A 19524-nucleotide genomic window follows, 5' to 3' on the forward strand; every position below is an offset into this window, starting at 1 on the left:
TTGGTTACTGTACTAACTGTATAGTGCTGTGATTTCTTGTTCAATATACAATGGGTTCCACTAAAGCAGAGGTCATAACTTATTATTTTTGCATGCCTAGCAGTTCTTGGCACTTATCAGGTGCTTGATAAATGTTATTTAAGTCATTTACACAATTGGAAGATTCATAACTCATTTTGGGGAGAGGAGCAGGGAGTTGTCCTCCCATAAAATGTGTCCATTCAAGTTTTGAAGGACCAGCATTTTAAGGCCAAGGTCTAGAGTGAATTTAGAAACTGTTAGAAGAGAGAGAAAAATCAATAAAACTTACAGAACTACCAAGCTGGAGAGGTTTCCAAATGCATAGTCTGGTATGTAGTGTATTTTGTTCAGGGCCAAGGTCATGGCTTGCAATGCTGATAAACTTCTGAAAGCCTGGACAGGGATTTCTGTCAGGGCATTGTCATCTAGCCACAGGTGCCTCAGGGAATGCAGGCCACTGAAACAGCTGGGTGGCACATAGCTGATGTGGTTGGCATCTAGACGCCTGTGGAAGAGAGTGAATGAGAATGGAAAAGAGAACAAACACCACGCAGAAGCTGGACTTTGCACGAAATCCCTGCATGTACCCATCAACTAGAGTGAAACAGCTGAGATACTCAGGGTCCCTGACATCTGTACCATTTTCCTCAACTGATGGATTCTCCCTTTAGCTCACAAACCAGTGTTTCTTAGGAACCAGTGTTTCTTAGGCCTCCTGGCTCTAAAACTCCACGGTATTTCTTCCAGGCTTGTGGGTAACGTGGCCTCCCCAAGGTATACAGTTTCAGTATGATGATCTTCAGCTTTCCCCTCTGACTCTAGGTGACAGATAGTCACATTCCCTTCTCTCTTCCACCCCAAACCAAATGAATGCTGTATATTCCTGGGCCATTTTGAACATATTTAACATTTGAATCTACTAGTTTGTTCTTTAAGCTTGAGAAAATATTATTTCAGTATTTGACAGAATTCAATAATTTTTAAAGGCCTTTAGGCCTGGATAAGGAGAGGCGGCCCTTCCCTTTTTCTTAGTGCTATGTTGAAGAGCCTAAAAACTCCTGGCTTTTCTGCTCATCCTAATCATTTGCCTTGGGTGATGTTTGTTTCTTTGACATTATAAACTAATAATAAAATTGACAATTTTCCAGATCTTGTTTCCTTTTTCCACACTCCAGTATTTTCTTCTTTTTTAAAGTGGGGAACTACCTCTAAAAATAGGTCTGGATAATGAGCTGTTAGAACTTCAGAGCCAGCAGAGGGAGTGCAATACATTTATTTTACCCTGATCCAATATAAATTGTGGCTGTAATTAAAATGCCCTCACTTTTCTCATAGAATTGACAACACTCATGTAGTTTGAAATTTTCTTTGAGACACATGAACAATAGAATCAGCATCACTCAGCTATGCTTCCAATGACCCTCGCTCATTTTTCTTTTCAATCTGTTTTTAAGAATCACACGTTTGCATTTTCAAAGCTAGGATTAAAGAAAAAATTAGGAAGAGTTGCATTTTAAGCAGTCCATGTATTAGGGAGGATTAGAAAATCACGAGAGGATTTTGAAAAATGTTTTCGGAAGCATTTAAGACTAAACAGATGCAGGAAGCACACCAGGATCACAAAATAATCTCCTGCAAACCAAATTTAAACAGTTTAGAAATAGAATTCTCTGTGGTAGTGAACTGATCTCTCTGGAAAATGGCTTCCTCACTTTTGGTCACATAATGTCATTCTAATTGTCCTCTCTGGTGCTTATGTCTACCAACTGAATGGAAAAAAGTGACACCTTAAAGGCCCTGGGCCAAGTTTTGGTTATAAATGAGATAAGGGAACTTGGAACGAATTTGAAGAGTTGGGTGTTGTCACCCACAGACACTTAAGTTTCCAACAGACTAACCATCATCATAGACAGCAAAAAGCTTCCCGACATTTCGTGGTTCTGTTGACAAATGAAACTGGAAATGTTTAGGAAAACTCAACACCATCTCTCCTTGTTTCTCCAGCCACAACTTGCTCAGCCCATGTTCAAGTTAGGGAAGGAGGAGGTGATTGCTTTTGACTAGAGGAAAAGCACATATGCAAACTCTCCTTAGCTACTGCAGGGACTAAAGACTAGGGACTTTATAAGACAGTCTGAGCCTCTGAGTTTCAGTTGACATATTGTCTGATTATTGCCTGTTGATTGTACATTGAAACTATAAGTGGCTCCTAAAAGCCTTGAAAATGACCAATCTCACAGTTCAGTGTAGGTGTTAGAGTATATTAATAGAAAAGGCATTGAGTCAGAGGCTTGTCTTTTAGATATTTTAAATGGCTACTGATGTGAAGTGGTCCTAGTATTAGTTCCCTATGCTAATAAGTGCATTTCTCTGGACAGCTATCTTTTATGAATCACTTTGTCTTCCTCAGAAAAAAGGATGGAATCAGACCTCCACACTATTATCTCATACAAATTGGCTGTTGGAAATAAAATAAGTCAGAACAATTGTTCAGAGTCCTAACACTCTAAATACTAAGACCCCAGACCTAGCACAGACTTTCAGGCATCCTGAATGCAGCATTTCCACTACACAGTTTCTTCATTTAAGAAGCTCTCAATAGATAGTACTTAAAAATGAAGTGTTTCAGAACCTATGGCCACCTGGCCTCCATGGTTCCAACCTAACTTAGTGTGTTGTACACTGTTCACACTAAAAGTCATTATTTGATGTCATTTTCCCCTCCCAGTTTTTTAAAATATGCTTTTAGTCGTAGATGGACACAATACCTTTATTTTATTTATTTATTTTTATGCGGTGCTGAGGATGGAACCCAGTTTCCCATACATTCGAGGCAAGTGCACTGCCACTGAGCCACAACCCCAGCCCATCCCCTCCTAGTTTTATAATGGTATAATTGACAAATAAAAATGTATATACTTATGTACAATGTTATGTTTTGCTATATGTTTACATTGTAAAATGATTAAATCAAACTAATTAATATCCCTCCCATATTTACCATTTTTTGTGGTGGGAATATTTAGGTTCTAATCTGTTAGCAATTTTCAAATACACAATGCAGTACTATTAATTATAATTACCATACTCTACAATGATTGCCTTTTTCATGCTACGTGAGACTTGCTACTTTTGAAGCAACATCTCCCCGTTCTCCCTCTCAACCCTGTAGACCATTGGTAGCCACCATTCTAGTCTCTTCTTCTATGTCTGAATTAATCTTGACAGAATATCCCAAGTCTGAAATGGAGTATGGAATTAATTATCCAGCTATTGTACAGGTGGTTCTTACGGAACAAGGTTAAGACTGTGGGCAAAGCAGCTGGCAGGGCACAAGTTGTGCCTATTCAGTGAGTAAACAAAAGGCTTATATTGTGTCAATCTGGTCTTTTTCAGGCAGCTGAACATTTTCTATTTATATGCTTGGAAAATGCAATATTTAAACAGTGAAGTTTAAGATAAGCATCACTATACAGTACAAGAAAACACACACATATAAAATATGGCTCAATTATATACTTATTATCTATCAGGAGCAACTGAGTGACATTATACTTCCACTTTTTAAATGCTTCATTATTATTTCTATTTTGTGCAAGTCAAAAGGAGTGTGTGTGTGTGTGTGTGTGTGTGTGTGTGTGTGTGTGTGTGCGCGCGAGTGCGTGCAGGCAGCTTAATATCTGTGAATTAGTGCAGAGATTTGGGCATGGAAGTCCCAGGATCAAGTCATTATAGTAGCTGGGACCATGAATAAGTCAATAGACCACAGCTTTAGCATCTATAAAATGGGGATAACTTCTCTCTTTCTTACAGTGTTTCTTTCTGATTAAAGGAGACAATACAATAGGACTTATATAAAAGACCTATACAACTTAATTATTTTAAGTTATTATTATCTGAAGCTGGGTAAAAATTGTGTTTTTTGTCTTTGACCATTGAGCCATAGGAAAAAAGAAGAAGTAAAGTCAATTTTTATTCAGACAAATGTTGACTAAAGTAAGTGCTAGATTGTCAGTGAATTTCAGGTCTGAGTAAAGCAGGCTGTTTCATTTCTCATAATAGAACTGGTCAAGAGGTGTCTGCAATTAGGTATAATAAATGACTCCTTTTTTTCAGCCTTTAGTGTTATTGTCATGTTGTGTACCTGTCTAACATACACACACATATTCCCATAAAATAATAGGGAAAAATGTTGTGGTTCTGTTATGTTACTGATTATAACATCTTTCTTCTTAAGTCAAAGGAGAAGTGGCAACATGTGAGAGATGGTATGTTCTCAGAGAAAGTTCCTAGCAATGATCTTAACATGTATGCATTCATCAAAATGTGACAGGCAGCACAAAACCCACACACCCATTAGTCAGAGCAAAGTAAAACATTGAAAAAACAGTGTGAGAGGCTTCACCTTCAATTCAGACAAATAAAACTTCTTAATTATTATCTTGAAAAACAATGTGAAAAGTGATCACTATATGGGAAATGGCACCCCATTTATACTGCTTAAGGAACCACAGTGAAATCATAAAACAAAATTTAGGCTACTTCCTATGTCATCTACAACCACCTATGTAATGGGCATATGGTAAACTAGACTGCATTGTACAGTGATAGACTTTATAATCTAAGGAAAAATCTTCAGATTTTGGAGGTGGTACCACTTTTTTCCCACTCTAAAAAAGTTTTTTTTTTTATTCTTACTGTAGTTCAATTTTTTGCAATTCCATATTCTCTATCGGAGATTGTCATTTTTTCATTTTGTCATGTGAACTAGAACTGTTGCTTCTCTCCTCATCAAATATCCCTTAATATGCATGTTCAGCAGCTACACTGCATGTTTTGTTGACTGTTATAGCAAGCTCCATCACAGAGAAAAAGACGTGCTCATATTCTATGTAGGCCAGCATAGGGGCAATGGAGACCCCAAAGACTGAAATAGTGGGAGAGAAACATGACATCATCTGGTGCAAGAACAGAATTCTGATGAGGCTTTGTAAAGTTACTTAGAGAGCTACCACTGGTGAGAAATGGCTTTGTTATGACCTTTGGGCTTATGTCGAAATAACTCAGTTCTCTGCCTAAGGGATTTTGCTGCTCCAGTTGCTTGGCCAAGGGCACAGTCTCTCATGGGACTTGGGTTGCTTTTCCTCACCTCAGGGACCTGGCCTTGGCAATCCAGTTTACTTCAACAGGCTTTAAGAACTCCAAAGTTAAGTGCTTGGAGTCTGGATAATGTCAATCCCGGAAGGCTTCTGGGCTACCAGCCTATGAGAAATGTCCCACCCTATCCAAGAAATCTTCAGGGTCTGCGTAAAATGTTTCTTTCTCTGGAGTGGGGGTATCATACTGACTCCTGACCAGACACCCTAAGAATAGCTGTGTGGAAAGCTCATCATGATAGATAGCAATGGGCAGGAGGGACTAATAGGGGAGCAAACGGTCAAAGCAATTGCAGTGATCAAGGTGAGAAAGATGAATGCCTGGAAGTAATGTGGGAATGGAGAGGAAGGGCCTGATTTGAGGGATGTTGAATAACTTGACTTGCTAGAACTTGGTAACTCACCAGGTGTGACCAGAGAGGGAGAAAAAAAAAAAAGCTCTGTGACTTACGTTCTGGCCTGGGCAACTGGGAAGATGATGACTATGCAAGAGCAGGGAAGAATACTACTAGGTATTATGTGCAATAAAAATAAAACAGTGAATTTAAGTTTTGTGCATGCCATTCTGGAATATCAATGTGTTTTATGTGGCAAAGAGCTGGAAGACGATGGCAAAAATTTAATCTTTTATGTGTAGGCAATGGCAAAAAAAAAAAAAGCTCATTTTCTTTCTGTTTCAAGTCTTTGTTCTTAAGATTTATACATAAGGGGTTAACTGTGAAAATTTCCTCTTTTAAAAGAAAGCTATGCTTATCTGCTGCATACTTCTAAAGGAAACTTTTGATTTATAAATGGCATTTTTTGTAGGGATTAAAGACTATGAGCTCACTCTTGCTATTGTTCCAGAAAATGGTCCTTTATTTATCTTGTATATGACACCTTGCCCATGTATCACATAAACTTATATCTTTGTTTGAGAATGTCTTTGATGAGCCATTAACCACAAAGAAGAAAGCGTTAGACAAAAGATAAGCCATTGATCTTGGCTAATTCTCTGCTGAGATGACTGTAATAATGTCAATTATTAACATGGATGACCGGGAGGAAAGAAAAAAGCCAAAAGTGTGAAGAATGTTGCAGCTGCATAACACAGACTATGGGGATTCTTATGTAGCAAGCAGAATTAGGGAGCATGGCATTTTCATGATTGACCCTGCATTTTTATATTTAGTTGAAGAGTTTTCCTTTGTAAGTTTTTTGTTTTGTTTTGTTTTGCTTTGCTTTTGGGCACTGGGGATTGGATCCAGGGGCAATTTACCACTGAGCTACATCCTTGGTCCTTTTTAGTTTTTATTTTGAGATAGGATCTTACAAAGTTGCTTAGGACCACCCTAAATTGTTGAGGCTGGCTTTGAACTTGAAATACTCCTGTCTCAGTCTTCCAAGCCCTGGAATTGGCCCTTTGTAAGTTTTAAAGCTCTGTCATATAGTACATGCATTTTACATTTTGTAAGATCATCTTACCATCCTTGAAAAAAGTCATACATAGCTGGGGGACCACAGAGATTTAGTTCATTTATAAGTTTTGAAAAGTGAAAGCATTCCCAATTATTATTTTACTTTTTAAATAAAATGAAAAACATGTAGTTCCAAATCTATATATAATACAATTTAACAAAGTGTATAAACTATGATGGAATTTCTCTGTTTTGAAGTTGTATTGCACTGGAATCAGTGCGTCATTAGACCTAAATCCTACCACAAGATCATCAGGATAGACGTTCATCTATATGAACCCTTACAGATTGAATTAAAATTGATTTAAACGAATTCTTCACAATAATATCAACATTACTTTTGTTTTGGTGATTACCATTTTTAAATATTTATGGAGTGAGACCCCAACATGGACTTTCACCTTTTAATGAATTTACTAAATATGGGAAACTTCCTGTATCCTAGGAAGATAATTTAGCAAATGGATTCATGTAAAGACCATGAGTGCTTAGAGGGGATATTTCCACCTCAGTCTTGATTTTCACCATGTGAAACCTAATGTGTCCTCCAGGAAGCATTGCTTTAGACCTATTTTCCACCTTTCCAGTTTAGGGAAAGAAAGTCTTCAGGTTATTAAAGTGCAATAATTTAGAGACTAGTTAGTAAGTTGTCTTGACTAGGAGCTGAATGAAAAGTGTCTAAGAGAATCAAACCCCTGTTTCTCTGAATTGCCAAGGAGTGCAAGACTCTATCTATCTATCTATCTATCTATCTATCTATCTATCTATCTATCTATCTATCTATCATCTATCTATCCATCCCTCCATATATATTTATACATTTTTTATTTTTGTGGTGCTGGGGATTAACCTCAGGGTCTCACACATACTGGAAAAGTGCTCCACCACTGAGTGACATCTCTAGCTCCAAAGAATATATTTTTAAGTCAAATCATATTAAATTGCTCAGTTTCTTAGTGGTCACAACTGTTGTGAATTTTTTTTTCAACAAGGAGATGATCTATAGTCAAAGAATTGTGAGCAGTGACTTCTTGAGTTTTGTTTTTCTCTGCAGAAAACAAAGGTCCTCTTTTTGTCAGGGGCACCATTAGTCTCCCAAGTACCACTAGGGTTTGAAATTGAGGGGCAGTTTTTGAATCTTCGATTGCCTTCCAGCCAATCATTCACCAGCCCTCTCCATTCATCTTCATCTCTGAGACTCTCCACTTGGACTGTCTAGTTAAGTCTCTTATCTCTTCACACCTGCATTACTGCAACAGCCTCTGAGCTAGACTTTTTGGCTTTGATCTCTTATCTCTTCCATTAATCCTGTAGACTGCTGCCAGGTTAATCTCTGTTAAATTGCACTCCATGTCATTTCCCTGCTAGGAATCTATACTTCCAAACTATCATTCCTTTCAAACCCAAACTTCCCATTCTGTTATTGAAGCCTCTCTACCCACCTAAACCTGCCAGACTTTTCTCTTATTTCTTGGTCCACTCAATTCTCATTTTTGGTTCTTTCCCACAGTAATTCTGGACTCTGTATTCATAAACATCCCCCTGCCTGTCCAAATCCCATCAACATTTTGAGACATAATATCATAAAATTTTTCCTGTATCCCTACTCTTAAAGCAGGGAGTCCTCAGCTGAGACAATAGGAAAATGAATTCTGGTAGATACATCAACTCTAAAGTCCCTTCAGGAATCACTGGGTTCAACTCTCAGTCCCAGAAAGGCATGTTGGAAAAGCCAGGGCACACAGTCAGAGTCTGGAGCCAGGGAGAGAGTAAATGCAGGTTAAATGCAGTAAAAGCTGGGGAGATAAGCGGATCCTCAGTACCACCTAAGAACACCACTTAAGAGTTTGGATCTTCAGTTTAAGCGGTACTTCTTGAGGGCTGTCTTTGTCCTGGGAACCCCCCTGGTGCTGGGGATCTAGCAAAAAACTCAGCAGGTAGGGTCTGTGTCTCTATCATAGTCAGACAAATAAATCATGATGAAATATTAAAGAGAAATGCATGGTTAGAGGACTTAACCAAAGTTTCAACTTTTCTGCTTTTTTAAGGTACAGATCTGGATTTCAAATTTTGTGCCATCTCCATTTAGTTGTTCTTCTTCAAACACAAGGTTTGAAGTCCAAACTGATTATCTTCCTCTTCTACCTCCCTATCCCCATACTGTCTCTACCAGTGTTTCTTATCCCTGGGATTGGCTACATTAAGCACATAGTTGAATAAACCCAAAACTTAGGAATCATCTTTGACATATCCTTCTACTTTATTCTTCAGAGCAAATTCATTAATAAACACTGGTAATTTCACACTCTAAGTATTTTTCAAATCCATCTCCTTTTCTCCATCACCGCTGCCTCCATTCTGACAACTTTCTCTTTTCTCAACTAGATGCTTCGACAGGACAGACCCTGCTGAACGCCCTCCAGTGGATGTCCACCCTATAATATAGACTGAAATCCTTGACATCATGTTCTGTTCCCAATGGGTCTCACAGGGCCTGGTCCTCACCTGCCTTCCAAGTTTCTTCTGGCATTTTTCTTCACCTTGAGCCTCTTGATTCTTGATGGATTTGTTCCCTGGTCCTTAATGTTAATAGCACCCCACCCCCATGAGTGGTTGCATACTAATTCCTTTGGTTGGGACTATTCTTTTCTCTTTGTCTTTGTCTAATCAACACTTACTTTGTAATGGTGGCAAGACACCTTTTCCTTTCTCACCTACAGTTTTCTCATCAGGAAAATAGAGATGATTTCTACCTCATAGGGATAGACAACCAATTGCATAGAGAAACACCTAAAAGACAAAACACATTTTGATATTGTTCCCTTTCCAATTTCGGTTTATTTATTTCCATTTTTCAGCATTACAACTATCTTTTTTTTTTGAATCTTCACAACACGTGTCTATACTTGCGTTCCCGTCAAGCTTTCCCTCCCTGTGTTTAGTGCCCATTCTTTCTCGCAGGTGATTCAAGATGTTAAGAAAAATGTGGTGGTGAATCGGGCAGATTTTGGGGTCTGACAGACCAGAGTTCTTGTCTGAAGCTTCTTTGTAGCTGAACTCCATTGCAAGCCACTTGACCTTGGGAAGGTCAGCCACCCTCTTGGCTTTTTTGCTTCCCCATCACCAGGAAAGGGATAGTGTCAGTACTGACCTTGTGAGCCTGCTGAGGATGAAGTGGGCTGTAAAAGTGCTTATAAAATGTTGGCTGCTTCATGACTTTGGGCATTTAATCAGTTCTGCATTCTGGTTCCATCTCTACAATATTCCCATTTTCTACTGCTGAAATTCATCTACAATTCATCACAGACCCCCATCTATCCCCAAACACAGCCCCGCTCACAATATGCCTTCCCCAACTCTCATCCCTTTAGCACCCAATGAGTCCAATCTGCTTTCCAAGGTTAACCTTCATATTACCTTAGGAGGTTAAAAATATTTTTATTTTACTTCTTATTTCACAACTCCCATGTTCTCTTTATTTATCTGTCAGTCAGGATAGCCGCGAAGGCAACTTATCAGGCTCTGGCAGATAATCTCATGGAAGAATATTGCTTGCATGGCCTCTTACATAAACTATTCAATTTTTTCTCCATATATTACTTGCAGAACATGCTTCGATTTTAGCTTCTCTTCTTGTAAACATTGTGTAGAAAGGTCTTTCCCTTTGAAAATAATATGTCCCTTATGTCTAAATTGAGAGGGCAGGGAATTCATGGGGTGCTGATTTGTGTATGATTCTGGAAAATAAATTCTTAGTGCAGCAACCAAACTTCATAGACTCTAGAACTTCTGAGTATATCTCCCTCCCAACATGCTATACTTAATATACTGGCATTTGTGTGTGTGTGTGTGTGTGTGTGTGTGTAAACAAAACAAACTAGTAGCACAGTATATTTGTGTTGTTTAGGCTTGTGACCTCTCTTTCTGGAGACTTATAGTGGAAGGAATGTCACCAATAGTAAAATCACTGTTTTTTTATTTTTATTTTTTAGCCACTTTGATTTTTTTTAAGCCTCTTGTTTATCTCACCATTCTTTGCTTACACTTGTCCTCTGTTATTTCTGCCTCATGCTATACCCTGGGCTTGATACTCAATAGGGTCCTGATAGCAATAGAAGAAAACTAAAACTGCTGCTGTTCTAGGTTTGCCTTACTTTCTGCTCAATACTGTGAACCCCACCACTTCCTCCTCACCCTTTCCTTTTGCTTACTCTCTCTTCTCTCTCTCTCTCTTTGATTATTAGCAAAAACTTCCAAAGAAGAGTCTAGATGAAGTCACTGACATTTCACAGGGTGCAAGGGTAGACTCTGTCGTCTTGAAGATGATACTATAAGATGCAGGTAGTTAGGTGTGGTGGTGCACACCTGTAATCCAGTGACTTGGGAGGATAGGGCAGGAGGGTTTCAAGTTCAAAGCTTTTTAGCAACACCCTGTTTCAAAATAAAAAAATAAAAAGGGCCAGGGAAATGCCTCAGTAGTAAAGCATTCCTGGGTTCAATCCCTGGTAACTAAAAAAAAAAAAAAAAAAAGGCATGGGTAGATCATGCTTCAGGCAGGAATTACACATTCCTCTTGAGTTTAAAATATAATCTTGTATTCTGAAGGTGACTATTAGCTAATTGGAAAATAGAGACACTAATAAAGATATGTTTAATTCTCCCTCACTTTCTATTTACCAATCCAGTATCTCAGTGATTGTGCATATTCTGCAATTAGCTTTGCTAGTGCAGACTTGGAATGAAAACCAAGGTCTTAAACAATACTTTGGTTAATTGGACAAACATGCACATATAATTCTGTTTGTTCATCTTGAACTTCACAAATGACAGTGAGATGCTTGAAATGCATTGATGATCATCACAAATCAGGCAATGATTTTTCACAGATCTATTTTTTTAACTACGAAAACAAAGGTAAGAGGGTACTGGAGGGTTAAGTTTTGAGTCCCCGTCAAATCACTGTAATCTGACCCTAGTTCACAAATGTCTACAATGCCAAAAGTTTCTTGGTGAAACACAACTCACTGTAAATTCTGATTACATTTCCTATTCCCTTCCAAAAAAACAGAAAGGAAATTAGGTTATATTTGATTACATTACAAAAAATCTAGTCAGTGTCTGGGCAGTCATTGCCATGTCAGAAGCCAAATGTACACATTGTACAGGGGTAGGATCTGGGCTGCTGTGCTCTGGCACACAGGCCTGTGTCCTGATTTTTTAGTAGATCAATTTGTAAGCATCAGGAGAGAGTTAAATGCCAATGTACCTATGTGTTTTCATTATGAACAAAAATTTTTTGTTTATGTGAAATAAATGGAAAATTACATCCCTTGAAACTTGAGTGCACTTACAGCATTGTTACCAATTACAATATATTAGGTTTCTTAAACTTCATTCAATGACGCTAAGTCTATATGGGTGGAGCAAAGAATACAAATGACCTACTTCAGTAATTCTCAATCATTTTTGGTTTGTAGTCCACATAGTGTAGTAGAACAGTAGAAATTTTAATTTCTCAAATGAATTTTGCATAAAAATCATCTAAGATTTTGTTCAAATGAAGATTCTTGCTAAGATTGAGCTGGTCCATGAACCACATTTAAACAGCAGGAAGAATAGACCATGTGGCCTCTTTATCTGTCCTATGTTGTTCAGTTTAATTAATAGGCAAATGTGAGCTGTTTGCAATAAACATAAACAAGGCAATGCCTGATTTTTATATTCTATTATTAGCTCCTATTGGAATGTGAAGTATGAATTTTGTTTTTATTTCAGATTTGAAAAGAAGTCAGAAGAATTGTTTGCAGATGATTGGAGAAAATGCTTCAGGACATCTTATTTCCTAATCTTCACTTTAAGAAACTCATAACTATATAATTAAGTCAGTTAGAAAGATGCTGCTGGGCGTGGTGACGAATGCCTATAATCCCAGTGGCTTGGAAGGCTGAGGCAGGAGGATCTCGAGTTCAAACCTAGCTTCAGCAATTTAGCAAGGCACTAAGCAACTCACCCCTGTCTTTAAACAAAGTGTAAAAAAGGGCTGTGGGAGCTGGGGTTGTGGCTCAGTGGTAGAGGATTTTCCTAGCATGCATGAGGCACTGGGTTCAATCCTCAGTACCACATATAAATAAATAAATTACATAAAGGTTCATCAACAACTAAAAATAATAATAATTTTAAAAGAGCTGGGGATGTGGCTTAGTGCTTGTCCGCCCCTGGGTTAAATCCTCAGTATCAAAAACAGAAAACATTGATGCTGATGCATGCCTATAATCCCAGTTACTGGGGAGACTGAAGAAGGAGCATCAAAAGTTGAAAGCCAGCCTCAGCAGCTTGGCAAGACTCTGTCTCAAAATAAGAATAAAAGAGGTTAGGGATGTATCTCAGTGGTGGAGTGCCCCCGGGTTCAATTCTAGTCACTGCATAAACGAAAAGAAAGAAAAAAAAGAAGCTGGCTTCAGTGGCACATGCCTATAATCCCAGTGGCTTGGGAGGCTGAGGCAGGAGGGTTGTGAGTTCAAAGCCAGCTTCAGTAACTTGGTGAGGCCCTGATTAACTTGGTAAGGTCTGTCTCAAAATAAAATATAAAAAAAGGCTGAGGATATGGCTCAGTGGTTCAATGTTTGTTTTACAAAAACATAATAAGATAAAAAAAGAAAGAAAAAATGGTTGATTTTTGGGTCTATTATCAGAAATTCTGATTTTAATTATTATGGGTTGTGGCCTAGGCTTTTGAACTCTCTAGATGATTATTTGCAGCTGACATTGAGTATCATCACTGGAGAAATTATAAGGCTAGCCATGCATAATAGGGGTGATGAGCACCTAGACCCTGTTGAGTGTGGAGTGCTTGTGAGGTTGCAAATGTATAATAGAAAAAAAAATAAATAAAGTAGGGGATAAAGAATGAATTCATGAAAGTGGAAAAAAAAAGAGGAGCCCTGTTAATAAAAAGGCAAAGTGGTAATCTACTGGTGGGCTCTAGTCTAAGAAGAGAAGATTCACTTAATGGAGGCTTCTGGATTAGCACAGAGGATAAAGTATAGCTAGGACATGAATGAAGAATGGTCAAGGGATGCCTGTTTGTAATTACCATTAAGCTAAAAAACAATAATTTTATATTTCATTATGTTGGAACTGCTTTAAGGAAGCAGGAAAATTATAATTTAAACCTGGGATAACAAAATGACTTTAGAGGGACTGGCTCAAACCTCCAAACTGGCTTGGTATGTGCCCAGGACATAGGGCTCACCTCCAGCTAGTACAATACAGTCTGTAGGGCTGGTAGTTAAACCATAGTGTAGTTTTTTTTTGTTTGTTTTTAGTACCAGGGATTGAACCCAGGGCTGCTTAGCTACTCAGCCATATCCCTAGCCCTTTTAAATATTTTATTTAGAAAAAGGGTCTCACTAAGTCACTTAGTGCCTCACTAAGTTGCTTTGAACTCGTGATGCTCCTGCCTCAGCCTCCCAAGCTGATAGGATTATAGGCGTGCACCACTGCACCCATCTGTAGAATGCTTTTTGACAAATCTTAATGCTTGTATCAAAGCATCACAAAAAATATCAGTAAGAAAAAATGGCACATCACCTTATCTTGCCAATACCTCCTGCCTTGCACTGTTTGTACTCTGGGCAAGGGGATCCTGAAGAACATGACACAACCCAGTGAGGCCACCCAGCAGTAACTGGGAGCTGAGCGTCTGTCTAGATCCTTCAGTTTAAATGTGCAAAGTGCCATTCTAGAAAATCAGCCCTTGATCTTTCATAGAGCGCACATATTTATATTTATTTAGAAGGTTCCGGGATGTAATTCTTTGGGTGAACCAGATACCCAAAGCAAGAGACACCTGGTGAATAGTCAATATCTGGACTGCAAGAAACTAAATCTGAACACCTTTATCAGAGAGGCACCACCCAGTTCAAGTGAACAAAAGATTCATGGTTTTCTCTTTCTCAAAGAGTTCACTTTTATTTGTGATCTTCTTTCAGCTGATAGGGGCTTTTGGTTACAAACTCTTATCCTTCTATCTACTGTCTGCCTCGCAGCTGTTTCAAGATCCTATTGGCCACTGCCATTATCTGCACTTCAGTTTAGCCACGAGATCCCAGAGCCCTTACACAGATAACCCAACTGGAGACTGTTTTGCTTCTCCTTTCCTTCAGGTAAAACCCCGTGCAACAAAAGAGAAGTGATACTGTCCTGTCACTAAGGGGCTCCTGAAAAGGCAACAGTACCATCCCGTGCCACAAAGGGGCCCTTGTGGGCCTGTTTATCTATAGGCTGCTGAAAACCTAGGAAGTCACTTTGTTTGACTGGATTAAAAAGCTTAAAATGATCTCAAGCACAGATTTTCTTTCATTAAAAAAAAAAAAAGATCAAAAGATGAAAGTATTATCTCCAAATCTCACATGTCCCCTTCTCTTGTGTCACCTCAGTAAAAGGCATTAAGCAAACTATATGTAGGGTTTAATTAAGGAATTCTTTATCAAAACTTTAAACTACAGTTTGCAATATTCATTTGCCTCTTTTTAATGCATTTATCTCACACAGCATTCAAGAGCAGACAGCAGTATTTTGTTTGACAAATGAGGACCTCCAGTATAAGTAAAATCAGAGCATACATTACACATGTGTATATCAGAAATCATGCAATATATTGTAAACAATTACACATTCTGACGAGAGGAAGATTTTCTGACAAAATAGTTGTGGCATAGACTTGCCAAGTAATCACTAAAATAACTGATCACAACCCAGGTTCCAAAATTTCTCCCTGGCAAGAATATTCCTTTTGTGAATAACTTAATTTTATTTATTCAGTGGTTTGAACTTGGCATGTGAGGGGTGGGTGGGAGGGAAAGTCCTGAGGCAAAAAGTGTGGATTCAGAGTGGGGGATACCAACGCTGCTACAGAGCATATTTGTATGTCTGTTGTTCATGTGGTGTGTGAAGGTATGTATCGTGGGATTCTTTGTGAACATGTTTGTATGTCTGTGGGTGCCAAGGGTACGCTTGGCAAGGAAATTTCGATGCGTCATTCCTACTTGGTAATGGCCCTCAGCATGTGGGAAGTTATGGGGATGCTTTGGCAGTAGAGGAACTTTAGGATACACCCATAGATCTTAGTGTTTAGTGAGCATGTGAACAATTGTTGCTCTGATGGACTCTCACAATTTTCTTAGATCTGACCATTAACTAGGGAACAAAGTAAAATTGTCAACTGAAGATGTCAATGCTCCTTCCCAAACCGATCTTGAGCGTTTTGCAATTGCAGTTATACGTACAGGGATTGGAGGCTTCGCAAATTCTGCAGAGCTTCCGTGGGCACCTGTCTTAGCTGATTGTTCTGCAGCATACTGTATATAAAACAAATAAAGAAAAATATTAAAGAAAGTTAATAATTAACATAATTGACCACAAGAGTGCTGTGCATTGTTTCAGATGTCCGAAAAACAGCAGCACATCAGACAAATTCTACACTCTTTGGGAGCTTAAATTCCCATGGGGAGTGTGGATAATTAAAAGTAAACAAATGAACTGGGCGTGGTGGTGCACACCTGCAATCCCAGCAACAGGAGAGGTTGAGGTAGGAGGATGACAAGTTCGGGGTCAGCCTGGGCAAATGAGTGATTTCAAAAATATAAAAAGGACTTGGGATGTGGCTCAGTGGCTAATAGGACCTGGGTTCAATTCCCAGGGCCAAAATAAATAAATAAAAATAAAAAAAATTACACAAATGAATATATAACGTGAGATAAGAGGAAGTTCTTTGAATAGAAAGCAAAACATGGATTTAGGATAGATGGTAATGGGGTAAGATTTTTATTTGAAAGGTAGTTTAAGAAAGGTGTTTCTGAAGAGAGAATATGTGAGTAGAGATCAGAGTGGAGTTGGGAGCACATCATGTGAACATCTGGAGAGAGTTACTGAGCAAGAGGGAAGCACCCTGCAGAGGTCCTGAAGCCAGAGCCTGCTTCAGTTTAAGGGACTAGCAAAGGATCAATCCTGACTGAGGAGGGATGAGTGAGGGCATGAGGCTGGGAGAAAGAAACTGAGACCATCTCATGGAGGACCTTCAGGCCATGATAAGATTTTATTTTAAGAGACCTGGTTGGAGGGTTTAATTAGGGAAGTGATGTGATCTGATTTATTTTTTCTTTAAAAAAATTTTTAAACACTTTTTTAGTTGTTGATAGATCTTTATTTTACTTATTTATATGCAGTGCTGAGAATTGAACCCAGTGCCTCACACATGCCAGGCAAGTGCGCTACCGATGAGCCCCAAGCCCCAGCCCCTGATTTGTGTTTTTTAAAGGATCACTATGGGGGTTGCATAGACAAAAGAAAAAGCAAACAAGAGTAGGAAACTACTTAAAGACCATCTTCCTTCTTGTGCATGGCCACATTTTGGTATAAACTGAATTCTTTTTGTGAAGTATTTGTACCTTTGCTTTCCAAGGTTGAACAGATTTTTTTTGTTTTTTTTCAGAACATGGAGATTACCATATGGAAACACCTGGCAACAATGAAATAAAAATACATCATTGCTGGTGGGAAAATAGCATGGAAAAAATCCCATTAGATTCCTTGTATTTTGCTACCTTTTTCATAAATGTTTATAACATAATAATCTTGCAGCACATTTTTTTTTTCTTCAACATTTCATGGTCCATGTAAGCCTGAGGCAGAAGATTATTTTGGGAAGGCAGAAACTTTAAAGAAATATTTCAACTTATTAGGTCACAAACTTATATTTGGATTTCAAAAACAATTTGCCTGGTCTCTCACCTCTACAACTGAAAGTTTATTTTCATGAAATGACTGACTGGGAGTCAACCCCAGGTATGTCTAACTCCAAAGCTTGATGTATTTCCCACTGCATTCTCTTGAGGAGTACTTGCTGGATGCACAATCTCAGGCCTATGGTGTATAGAATGGTTAAGTGCACGGGTTCTGCCTGACTTCCTCTTCCCTACCATCAGCCCTGTCACCTCAGGGAAATCATCCAATCTCTCCATGCCTCAGTGACCAGGGGAGAGACCCACCTAACATGTTTACTGTGAAGATTCAAGGAAGATAGTACATAGAACAATACCTGCTGCATGATAAGCATTCAATAAAGGCTGGCAATTTTTATATACTTTAATAAATCTTTCCTTAAAATGAATGACATAGTGGGATTGTACTGGATGTGACAATTCAATCAAGTCAGGCAAAGATAAAACTAACAGTGGCTCTCAAATCCTAGGGTTCACTCACTAGAAGTCTTGTTAAAACAGACTGCTGAGCCCCACCCCCACAATTCCTGGTTAGGTGGTCTGGGTAGGGGTCAGAGAATTTGAAATTCTAACAAGCTCCCATGTAATGCTGGTACTGCTGAGCAGGACACCACACTGAGAACCACCTGTGCTATGCTATTTCTAATAGAATACTTCATCTGAGTTTGAGGTTGTACTGGGCTTGGAGATATGCCCTATGTTTTGAGTCTTGGGCTATTAAACCCTTTTAACCCCTCTGACCTTAGTCTGTATAATGTAAATTATATCTTCCAATCGAAAAGGTGTTTGAGGATTAAAATATGAAAGAATTTATAAAAATACTTATAAAACTTTCATATATACAAATATTTGCTCAGGTACTCATAAGTCAGGAAACACAGGAGATCATAAAATTTATGCTTTTCTTACTATGCCTGAGATTCTGTTTTCTAAGAACACAATTGTTATTTATGTTCTACTAAACTCATTTCATTATATTAAACTTGGATTCAGCTAAAATTTCTTAAATCAAGAGTTTCAAATATATTGGTTCATTATGAATAAAGCCGAAATTTAGGGAGAGATCATACTTCTGTAGTTAGGGAATTAGGAGAATTGTAACTCCATATTTTGCATAATTTAACTGAATGCCAAAAGTTTAGATTTCTATGTTATTTTGCACTTTCACAAGAACTTTCAACTCATTATATAATTTTCATTTTACAAAAACATTTTCTACAATGGAAGTGTAACTGATGTGATTCTGCAATCTGTATACTGGGTAAAAATGGGAGTTCATAACCCACTTGAATCAAAGTGTGAAATATGATATATCAAGAACTATGTAATGTTTTGAGCAACCAATTAAAAAAAAGAAAAAAAAACATTTTCTAAGTTACTCATTAGTTTCATGATCGATTTAAATGATACATTACATATGATGGGTTTAACTGATGTCTGTACTTTGTAGGTATTATATTACTGGTATAAAGTATGCATTGAATTGTCCTTTTATGCTTTGCTAACAAAACAGTGAAACTTTTAAAATGTGGCTTTTCTAAAATATCTTGAAAACTGGAGTAGAGGATGAGACAGGTTTCCTTAATTGAATAGTTGTAAACTTTCTTGGTTGCTTTATATATTTGCCTTCAGAAAATGGGACTTAAATGAGCATTAGTAATGATAACTTTAAAAGTTACCCCAAGCTATCTCCTAGTGATTATTTTTCAACTACAGCTCCCAGTAAAACACCAAAAATATAACTTTAAAAAAATCAACGAAGCCCTGATCTTTCCCTAAATAAAGAACTTCTGTTTAATTACTTTCAAATGACAAAACAAGAGCAAGTTATCTCTATTATATCATTATAAGTCTCCAGTGAGTTAATTAGAAAATTCTGTTTTTGTTTAAGATATTTCAGTGGGAGAGAAAACAATTAAAGAGTTTATAGCACTACAGAGTGCAATTAAAACAAAAAGCATTCACATGGTAGCTGATTTCTTTTGCAAATACCTTTTACTGAATATGTGAGATAGAAGCATAATGTAGCATGTCCTGAAAATGGGTGTAGGCTATAATTTTATTTTTATCATTCTCATATGGGTAGGAAAAGAAGATGAAACACTTTTT

The 19524-nt window shown here is 38.0% G+C and overlaps 1 protein-coding gene across 4 annotated transcripts in view; it reads right to left on the minus strand.

The window, feature by feature from the left end:
* The window catches only part of Lgr5 (leucine rich repeat containing G protein-coupled receptor 5), a 124781-nt gene that overhangs the window by 27140 nt on the left and 78117 nt on the right, over positions 1–19524 (minus strand). For all 4 annotated transcript variants that reach the window (XM_040280316.2, XM_040280315.2, XM_005330412.4 and 1 more), the window contains exons 4-5: positions 15922–15993; positions 311–526 (exon numbers count right to left, since the gene is read on the minus strand). In XM_040280316.2, the coding sequence (XP_040136250.2) occupies positions 311–526; positions 15922–15993 (288 nt within the window). The remainder of the gene's footprint in view (positions 1–310; positions 527–15921; positions 15994–19524) is intronic.

The sequence above is a fragment of the Ictidomys tridecemlineatus genome, chromosome 6 (genome assembly GCF_052094955.1).
Source record: "Ictidomys tridecemlineatus isolate mIctTri1 chromosome 6, mIctTri1.hap1, whole genome shotgun sequence".
Taxonomy (NCBI): domain Eukaryota; kingdom Metazoa; phylum Chordata; class Mammalia; order Rodentia; family Sciuridae; genus Ictidomys; species Ictidomys tridecemlineatus.